The sequence below is a fragment of the Micromys minutus genome (assembly GCF_963924665.1).
Source record: "Micromys minutus genome assembly, chromosome: 18".
Taxonomy (NCBI): Eukaryota; Metazoa; Chordata; class Mammalia; order Rodentia; family Muridae; genus Micromys; species Micromys minutus.
In genome coordinates this window covers 43,851,497-43,861,928 of record NC_137953.1, presented here as the reverse complement: position 1 = coordinate 43,861,928, position 10,432 = coordinate 43,851,497, and the positions used below count along the sequence as shown (strand labels likewise).

General features: G+C 48.4%; 1 protein-coding gene across 1 annotated transcript in view; it reads right to left on the bottom strand.

The window, feature by feature from the left end:
* Positions 1-768: 768 nt before the first annotated feature.
* The window catches only part of SLC13A4 (solute carrier family 13 member 4), a gene marked incomplete at its 5' end in the record, with an annotated part of 35,952 nt that continues 26,288 nt past the window's right edge, over positions 769-10,432 (bottom strand). Inside the window, 7 exons of the mRNA XM_080931960.1 lie at positions 769-1,110; positions 2,474-2,611; positions 3,705-3,866; positions 6,774-6,898; positions 7,453-7,550; positions 8,240-8,341; positions 9,912-10,013. Of these exons, the coding sequence (XP_080788086.1) occupies positions 973-1,110; positions 2,474-2,611; positions 3,705-3,866; positions 6,774-6,898; positions 7,453-7,550; positions 8,240-8,341; positions 9,912-10,013 (865 nt within the window). The 3' untranslated portion in view covers positions 769-972. The remainder of the gene's footprint in view (positions 1,111-2,473; positions 2,612-3,704; positions 3,867-6,773; positions 6,899-7,452; positions 7,551-8,239; positions 8,342-9,911; positions 10,014-10,432) is intronic.

Sequence of the window (10,432 nt, the reverse complement as noted above, 5' to 3'; positions counted from 1 at the left end):
TCGGGAGGAAGGAGGAGGCTTCACTCTGCAGTAGTCATCAGAGACATTTATTAAGCAATTAGAGTTTAATACATTGTAAAGAACCCAAGGCGCATCTACCCCTCGAAGGGCTTGTGGATGCATAGGAAGGGCTGGCAAGGCCTTTGGGTACCACTCTGGTATTCTCAGAAACAAACTAGTTATTAAATGGAGAAGTAAGTGTAATATCAAACCTACTGTGGTCTTAATTGTAGTTTTGGTCTTCCTTAATAAGACAGGTATAAATCCTTTTCCTCCACCACACTCACGAGGCAATTGAATCTCCCGTGTTAATAACGGTGCATAGAGAAGCTGATCTCAGGATGGTTTGTTTCCATCTCTTTCCTCTGGTGGAATCAGACCAGCCTCTTTTTGAAGGAGAATATTCTTTCTTTACAGGAATTTGGTGCTGAGGCAGGGGGACCACTGAAGAGAGACTTAAGGCAGATAGGACTGGGGAAAGCACAGGTTGCCACAGGAGGACCTCCTAAGCCTTAGGGTCCGAGGTTACCTTTTTCTAGAGATAGGACAGAAATGCTTGAGAACACAGGGAAAGCTCTCTCCCGGAAGAGAGGTCACAGGTCTCTTGATCTGCACAGGCAGAATGTTCTGGCTAGCTCTGAGTTCTAGGAAGGCATGACAGGTAACACAAAGCCTAGTGAGGCCAGTCAGTCTGTGAGGCTTCCCCCTGGGGCACTGAGGCTTGCAGTGTTTCTGGTCTTCAAAAAGAGTTAGGGCTGGACTCAGGAGGGGAGCAGCTGTGGCCTTTCTTGAGAGTTGGTGGTAAGGAAAGCAGGCAGGCCGGGAGGGAGACACAGCCAACATGCCTGGTGGCAGGTGGAGGACACTGGTGACAGGAATATCCTCCATCTGGGTCTGGGGGTGGATGTGTTCCTGGTAGTTTTCTTTTTCCGTGGCTCAGCTCTGGCTGTGCTAGGTAACTGTCCACTCGTGTTAGGTCTGATCAGTGATGTTGCTGACCTTTGCCCAGGCTGGGAAAGTGTCCAAGTGGAAGAGGCTAACTCCCCAGGTATTGATGGCCACCATCACGATCACCAGGCCAATGACATTGACTCCTAGGCCAGCTTTCACCTGCAGGACACAAGCCAGAAAACCCTGGTCATTCTGAGTCAACAGCAGCCAGACAGTCTCAAAGTGAACCCTTCTCAGGCCTGGCCTTGGCCTTGTCCCCATGCAGCTCTGAATCCCCCCAGTGGCTGCCTGGACTGCTCGCTTCTGCTTCAGCACATTGCATCCAAGGGGGAAGGACTGGAAAGGCAGGGAGGTAATGGGGGATGGGAGAGACAGACTTTGCTTCTCACCTGCAGCTCTCTCATCTTACAGTAGAAGCCTAGCAAGCCTGTGAGCTACCTGGGACACCAGCTCTGAGGAATGTCGTCATTCATGCGGCAAAATCCCGGGGAAATCGACCAAACATAAGGAGAGCTGAGCAGGAACGTAACGCTTCCCGGGTGCTCGCGTACATTAAGAACGTAAGCGAAGCTGTACTTTTCACTGTTACCATCTCCCCTCCCCTTTCCGAGGATAGCTAAGGGACACAGAGTACCTTGGGTTTACTCAGGGGAACCAGCTGCCACTGTGGACCCCAGGAGAGCTACACAGTGGAAACGGGAGGCAGGGGAACTGAACTCTGTGAGCAGACTAAGGGTTATGCAGTAAGAGGGGGAGAAGAAAGGCCACGATCTCCTGCCTCCAAGTTAGCCCAATGATGATGGTGGAAAAGGTCTCCAAAAGCTTCCTTGGCTCCAACGACTGGCTCGTGTGGCTGCTGAGGAAAATAGTTTCACCTCAGCAAGGGTGACTGGACCCCCTTTCAGACCGTTGGGCCTCAGTGGTTCGTATTAGTTTAATTTCTCCTAGACCTGTGGTCAGCTCTGAGCCGTGATTATAGACTGGGCAGTGGAAAGTGGGTATGTCCAACACCAAGAGGCAGCCACAGGACGCCTCTGCAGAGCCACCTCCTGCCAGCCATCTGGAAACCCGAAGCTGGAGTGCAGGCATGTTAGTCTGTGTCCTTGCTTCAGGACTTTCTGGCTTGGGTAAGAACTAAACAGAAGGATCCTGTTCTTAGAAGATCTCTCCCCAGCCCCCTCCCCCCCGTTCATACATTTTCTCATACTTCATTATGTATGAATAAATCAGCACGTGTCCAGGGAAGGTTTATGCAAACTCATGACTTCTGGAACCGGGCCACAGCCTGTGCCCTGGGTAGCTTCATCTCTGTGCCTGCTTTCTTCCTGATGAGAGTTAGGGAGATCCCATGCTATCCTTGGAGCTTCCAGGCCAACCCAGAACCTTCTTACCCATTCTTTCCACATGCCAGAGAGCACGCTGAGAGTGCGCTATGAAACAAGAGACTGGAGGAAAAGCCCACACAGAGAACCATCCCCTACCCTGGGGGAATGGGGCCCGGCAGAGGGCACCCATAGCTCACCATGTCTTTGATCTGGCAGTGCCCGTAGCTGAAGACGATAGCATTGGGAGGGTTGCCCACAGGCAGCATCACAGCAAAGGAGATGGACATGGTGACCGGAACCAGGGTGTACAGTGGATTGATGTGAAGTGTTTCGGACTAGAAGAGAGAGTCGACATGACATTAACCTTGAGAACAGGAGACCATTTCCTGTGTACAGTGTGATTGATGGCTCGGTGCGGGACACCATGTTCTGGGGACAGTTGGTTCCCTGCCCTCTGGGCATGGTGACCCACAAGGGCTGAACACTGAGACAGTTCCGAAGATGGATATTTGAGCTTTGAGGAGGAGGCAGCAGCATCGTAATGACGTGGTTCTTGAAGTTTTAATTCTTTAGCTGCGAAATCCCTTCTTTAAAAAAAAAAGAAAAATCTCACGAATAAAGTGGCTCTAATTGAAGCAAGAATCCCCTTGAGGTATAGATCTGAGCGACTCACCCAGCCTTGGAAGATAGTTTAATTGCTCTCTTTGGGATTTGAACCCACGGCTTTCAATATTGCTGTGTTTTAAGATAAATTCTTGAAGGGCATGGTGGCCCATGTCTTTAATTCCTGTACTCCTCCCAGTACTGGGAAACAGAGGCAGGTGTATCTGCCCAAGCTGGTATACCTAGAGAATTTCAGGTAGCCGAGGCTACATGGGGAAACCCTGTCTTGAAAAATCCAAACAAACAACCCCCCAAAACAAACAAAGAAACAAAAACAAACAAATAAAAACCTCGAACGCTCAACATGCAAGGTGACAGAGGAGGAGCATGGGGACAGCTGAGCTGAGAGCAGCCATGTGAACTGGCTTCCGGAGAGCCGGAAGGATTATTTTGGAGCAGATCAACACGGGCCTTCGTGTCCTGTTTCCAGAGGCTTTGTCAACAGGCTGGGATCGGGCTGTCGTTCCTCGCTTATCTCTCTCCTGCTCATGGGGTCAGGCCGATGACTGGAGGTGGTGACTGCTATATGTTTGTTTTCCTGAGATGGCTTTATTACACAGCCCAGGCTATCCGCAAATAAATTGATTCTGCTTCTTCCTTTTGAAAAGTATTTCCAAGCTCTTGACATAATCTTACTTTACTAATTGCCATTTGAGGAACACCAGCCCTTTAGGGGGGTGTGGCCAGAGAGCACTTGCCATAGGAACCGTTTCCTGGGCCAAGCTTGGGGCGCTACCTGGCCGTCTGCTCGTCCTGTTCACTCACCAGGGTACACAGGATGGGCAGGAAGATAGTGATGGTGGCGGGATTGCTGACAAACTCCGTGATGATGGACACCAGGACGCATGCCAGCAGAGTGATAGCCCACGGCGGGAGGCTGCTCAGGGACAGCATCTGGTGCCCAATCCACGTTGAGAGGCCAGAGCTCTGCGGGAGGAGGCGGTACAGTGAGGAAGGAGTCAGCAGGTTCCCGAGGGCATTGGTGGGCCGAGGTGTCAGGGATGCTGGCTGGGAGGGCCACCAGGCCTCAGCTGCCCTATCTGGCCTGACCGGAGCCCATGTTGAGTTTATGATTAGATCAGTTGTGTAGTGCAGAAATGTCTCGAGGCGGTACAGCCTTCTGTCTTTGGGTTTGCTGCTCATGGGGCATTAGAGCCACCCACCTTGGCCATAAGATCCTTCCTGGGGCACCAGAGGTCTTTACCCCGGACTTTGAACTTGAGTGTGACTCTCATCCTCCTCCCAATCCGACAACCTGCTCCTGCGCAGTGGTGAGGGATTTTCCTCTCCTAACTTAATCTAACGCCTCTCCCACCGTATCGAATTTCTGTACAAATACATCGTAGGTCTTCACCTTTCTCCTCTCTGTGACTGCCGAGTTGGACTCTTGGCAGAGTATCCTAGAGACTGCAAAGGCAATATAAGGAAACGGAGAGTGTTCGGAAGCTAAGGTAGGATGTTTCACCGTCAACGTTTTACGGTTCATCAAGCTTAAAGACCAACTGCGTGGTGGGCGGCAAGCTCCCTTTGCTAAAGTCAGCAAGAGCTCAGAGACTTCCAGGGATTCTCACAGCATCATGGTGAGCTCACAGACCAGTGATGACTCTCAGAATTCTCTCTGCTCTAGCTGAGGCAGGGGGAGAACTTTGAGATAGGCACACACAGCATGGGGAGACAGTGTTGGTTAATAATTGATAAAGCTCTTTGTAGCCCCCGCAGCTGTCACTGTTTCTTCTCGTAACTCATGACTACGCCATCACACTGGAAAGAGGCGGGTCAGGAAGGGCCATCAGGTGAGTTAGAAACGGTGCATTTTAGGAGACAATGGAAACTTATTTATCATGTTAGCCAAATGGTACTTAGCACTAGAGTAAAACAGTCTAATGATGATTAGTTTTCCAACAGAAATCTTCTACACTGAAATTTAAAATAAACTCTGGTGCCAAGTTAGAGGAAGCATAACAAATGAAGACGTACTTGACTTTTTAACATATTTGGTGTGATGGGATTTTCCTGACCAGCGTCAAAACTGTGCAGTAGCTTCTGACTCAGTAGATAGGGCACAGCTGTCACCTAACTTGCTCTACTATTCAAATTGTCTGAGTCAGGGCTGCAGAGATGGCTCAGCAGTGAAGAGCACTGACTGCTCTTCCAGAGCTCCTGAGTTCAAATCCCAGCAACCACGTGGTGGCTCACAACCATCTGTAATGGGATCTAATGTCCTCTTCTGGTGTGTCTGAAGACAGAGACAATGTACTCACATACATTAAATAAAAAAAATAAATCTTTTTAAAAAAGTTTCATAGAGACAACTGAACTGTGGTGTTAAAAAGAGAAAGAAAGAAAGAGAAAGAAACAAAGGAAAGAAGAAGAAAGAAGAAAGGAAGGAAGAAAGAAAGGAAGGAAGGAAGAAAGAAAGAAAGAATAGGTCTTGCCAAGGTAGGCTCAGGCCAAACTTATAACTGAAATTCAATAAAACTCAATATAGAACTGTGAACACAATTAGAAATGTTGACAGCACAAATACAGGGGATGCTGAAGGGACAGAGGTTTAATAGTGGCCACTGAGGCAAAGAAGAAGAGTCACAAGTGATTGCCATTTCAATGTTAGTGTGGCATGCGTGTCAAGGAAACCTCATAAAAACTATGCAACTGGACCATATTTAAATACAGCAGAGGAAAGCTGTCGTGTGGCCAGGAAGTGTGACCTCTGAGATAGCTAAAAGAGCTCGGAGTTTTAGCTGAGAAAAAAAATTCAATAGCACCTACTTAATGCTTTAATGATTATTACCTAGAATTCCCGAAAACAGAGCCAGAACCAACAGCCAGGACAGACGGAGAATAAACAAAACTTGGCTGGCAGTGAGTACCGATTCTTTGTGTGGGGAGTACTCCGTCAGTGGAGGTGTGCAAGCATAAATGTCCCGGAGGGATCAGTCAGTGGGGAGGAGATGGGCCTCAGGGTCTCCTGAGGTTCCTTCCCCATGTAAGGGTTTTGTTGGCTGCTGATGGTGACATAGGAATGCACAATCGAAAGAGAACCAGGTTGGCACTGGAGAGAAGGCCCAACTGTTAAGAGCACTTGTTTTAGCAGAGGACCTGGATCCAGTTCCCAACACCCACACGGTGGATCTCAACCATCCCTAACTCCAATTTCAGGGGATCTCGTGCCTTCTGGACTCTGCAGGCACCAGGTACGCATATATACACACAGGCAAAACACCCACACACATACATCTTAAGATTTAAACCACACCAAGTTTGGGGCAAGTTTAGTGCATATGAACAAAATGGAGGGGGAAGCATCCTGAACCTCGGTCTGATTCATTCACAGGATTCTTCACAGAATGCTGATGGCAGAGATACCTCTGCTGTTTTCCACAAGCCTCACAGAGAAGATGCCACACTGAGTGATATCATTCAGTGGGTCAAGCAACCCTCTGTCAACATCAGCTGAGATTCTTTGAGAGGCTCACTCTAGGCATATAGACAAAGAGACACGCTACTGAGTTGTCATTTGGGGTCTCAATGAGTCCTTATGACCTACCCCCTGTCAGTACTATGAGACCCCAGAAAGGAGATGCCTACAAACCCCCAAATTCCTTTTGCTTATGACAGTGTGGGCCCTGCAAAGGAGTTACCAGCGCTAGTGTGCTGTGACCTTTGGCACCAACTGAGATGGCCGGGGAGGAAAAAGAGCATCTGCCCTGCTGTGTTGCCTTGGTGACCATTAGTCTCCCTTAGTAACTTCTAGTCTTCCCTTCCGGGTTGTGATGGACTCCTTTAGGAAGCTTCTGGACCAATCATTGACCAAGAAGAGAACCACATTGTTACCTTGCTGCCAGAAGCCAGGGCGTAGCCTCCTCCCACCAGGATGACAATCTCCCAGGGCATGGTTTTCTGGAAATCCTTCCACGTGATGATGGGCTCTATCCCCCGGGAGGCTTCATGGCCTTCTCCTGCATCACAGATAGAAGGAAATGGAGTCAGAGGAGCCCCTGGAGCATCGGTTCTCAACCTTCCTAATGCTGTGACCTCCTAAAGCAGTTCCTCGTGTTGTGAGACCCCCCCAACCACTAAATTATATTGGTTGCTACTTCATAACTAGAATTTTGCTTCTGTTATGAACTATAATACAAATATCTGATCTGTAGATGGTCTTAGGCAAGACCCCTGAAAGGGTCATTTGACCCCCCCAAAGGGGTTGAGTCCCACAGGTTGAGCACCACTGCCCCTCGAGGCGTGATCGGTAAGGAGCGGTCTAGCTAACAGGTACATCGCAGGGCTTGGGTGTTAGCTCTATTATTTGGGTTGGAGTCTGAGGGGCCTTGGAAAGTGCCTTGAAAATTCTGACTTGGTATAAAGCCACTCTGACCAACTTTGTCCCTTGACATCAGCTCCTCTGCCATCAGCCCTCTATGAAGGGAAGAATCCTGTGAATGAATCAGACTGAGGTTTAGGACCCTCCCCTTCCATCTTGTTCACAAGGACTAAATGTCCACGTGTCTCTCACCATCACTCTTCTTCCCAAAGCAGGGCTTCTTCGCTGGGATGAGGAAGAGCAGGAAGCCGAGGAACACAGAGACTGTGGCGTCAGTGCGGTAGCCTTTCCTAGTAACGAGATACGACAGCAGGAAGGGAGTTGGGAACCCTCAAGAGCTACATGGTCTCAGGACAGGTTGTGGGGACACAGCACCTCTTCATGGGACACACTTCAGCAGTGACAGCGACCCAACTTTGGCCAGTTGTTGGGCTACCGTGGGCTGCATTACTGTCTGGAGACAGCCTCCCTAAGGGAGCCTTAGTGTAATTTGACAGCCAGGTAGTCTTTGATTTCTGGGAGTGATGAGAGTTGTTTAGATAAAAAGCAGAACATGGGTTTCTCTCCTGGGAGGACCACACCCAACATTGGTGCTGGAGGAGCTTATGTGTTCACAGTGGTAAGCTGGCCTGTGTATACCCCTCCTGGTGGCTTCCTCCTCCATAGGCCACAGTCTCAATATACATAGTACTTTATGGGCGTTTTCCCCTTCATGGTCTTAGCTTCCTGGGAATTAGGTAAGGCTCCAAGCACTTGTGTAAGATGACGAAGGTTACACAGAAGGTAAATGGCAGCCCCTAGTTCCAACCCCAGACAGGGACTGCCAACCCTGTGTTTTCTCCTGGCCCCACCCATACAGCTGCTTCCTCAGAAAGAATGAATTTATCAGGGACAAAACTCGCCCTAGGTTTCTGTGACCCGTGGTTACAGTTTTAGGACTGAGCGAGGGTGGGCTTCAAGAGGAGAGAGCATCACTTACTTTTCAAAGAAAGAATCCCAGCCAGGGACAAAGCCGGGCTCCCGGGTAAACCACAGCACTGTCATCAGGATGAAGAAAAATGCGGTCACCATTTCAGGGTAGCTGTCAATGGTAGCAGAAAGACCCACTCAGGAACGGGGAGCTTACAGCTTTTTCACGTGGCTTCTGGAAGCTTCTATTTAGATCACCAATAACAAAAATCACAGTCACTAGCTTAAGCCCTAGAATGGCTGGCCATGAACTAGGAGAGATCTCACAAGGGAGCCCTGGAGAAATGGAGGTGGAGTGGAGAAATCACAGCGGCCCCATGCATTAAAAAAAAAAGCTTAATCTTAGCCTTTCCGCGGAGCGTCAGACAGTGAGCACCTTCAGGATCTGCTGTGGGGGCACAGACTGCTGCCAACCAATGTTTTAGGACAGTTTACCATATATCTTAGTTCAGGTTGTTCCCGTCACCCGAGACAATAACTGGCAATGTACAGCGAGTTATTATTAAAAACGGGAATAACCATGGTGTTGCGTATCCAATGAGAGTCCATGACAACAAATACATTTGGGTGTAACTGTTAAAATGAGAGCCACTAACAGTCATGTTGCCACCGCAGAATGAATGACATAGGGACATAGGTCTACAACTGTATTCAGTGCGAACCTTATAAACATGCGTGCATTACACACACACAAACACACACACACATTTATAATATGCACATCCTGTGGTACTGAGGCTTGAACCCGGGGCTCGGCGCATGCTCAGTCAGTGCTTTTCCACTAAATTAACATCCCATCTCCCTTTGACTTTAAATGAAATAGTCTAAGACCAATATGGTCTTCAATTTACCCTCCTGCCTCAGCCTTTGAAGTTTAATTGGATTATAAGCCCAGCCTAATCACATAATTCTCTCTCTCTCTCTCTCTCTCTCTCTCTCTCTCACACACACACACACACACACACACACACACACACACACACACACAACACATTCATTCACGGGAAGCAGTATATAATGCTAACAATTAACACTAGGGCATAATAATTTCACCATTTTGCTTTTTTCTTATACTTTCCTATATTTTATAAATGCCATGCCATGAACATTTATTTATTATAAATGAACACTTAGAGAAATATAATTTCTCTCTCATTTTTATTTCTACGTAAAGTTCTGTATAGGGGGCACTTTGAGAGAGGAAAGCATTGGATAGAAGGTGGTACTGGGGAACTGTGGGAACCCATGGACACATCTGAGGTTGTCAGTAATGTCTTGGTTCTCATATCGTTAAATCTGCATTTGATGTTGTCTTGTGCTCTAAATATAGCACCAGGGCCCACAGTGCCCTGGGAGTGGTAACTAGATCTGTGGCTCACTTGGGAAGTGCAGGAGCCCTGGTTTGTAAGGAGGGACTTTGTTCTATGAGTGTCTGTGCCTTCTTTTATTGACTTTCCTCCAGCTGCTCCAGTAGATACTCCACCCACACCCTGGACTCTGGAGATAGAACAGGTGGCACTGGAATCCGGGCGAGCACGGCTCTGACATTCAATGGCACCTTCTGCATGCTTAGATTCAGAGTTCTGGAAAATTCGGTCAATGTGGAGGACTCCAAGAACAAGGCTGCTGGTTCCCTTCACTGTTGCACTGGGTCAGGGAAAGGGCACCTGTGTAGCTCTTACCTAATGTCTCCCAGCTTTTCATATTCCTCCCGGATCCTCTTCTCTGACAGCTCCTCCCTCCGGGTCTTCTTCTTCTTGCTCAGGGAGCAGGTCTCTTTAAAGCTAAGAAGGAAGAGCAAGCAGAGAAGTAAAAAGTGTTTGTGCTCCCGAGGTCACATACAGGCTCCTCTCTTGCTGTGATCACTTTGTCCTCACCTACACACCAGCCCTCCTCCTTCTGTCTGTCCAGCTTGTCTGTCTAGTTATCCAGCCCCTCTGAGACCTTCCCCTGGCCTTAGGTTATATCCATTTGGAGATGGCTTGGGTGTATCAGTATGTAATTATGTGTTACGGGTGTGCAATTGGGTATTTATGTCTAGTTGCTCCCACACAACTGTCTTGTATATATATGAGTGGCGTCAGAGAGTTGAAGGACGTGTGTGTGTCTGCATATGCATATACATGTGCATATGTATACATGTATAGAGTTAAGACCATCTCACTGTGCAGAGAGGGAAGTGCAGAACTCATGGAACAGTCAA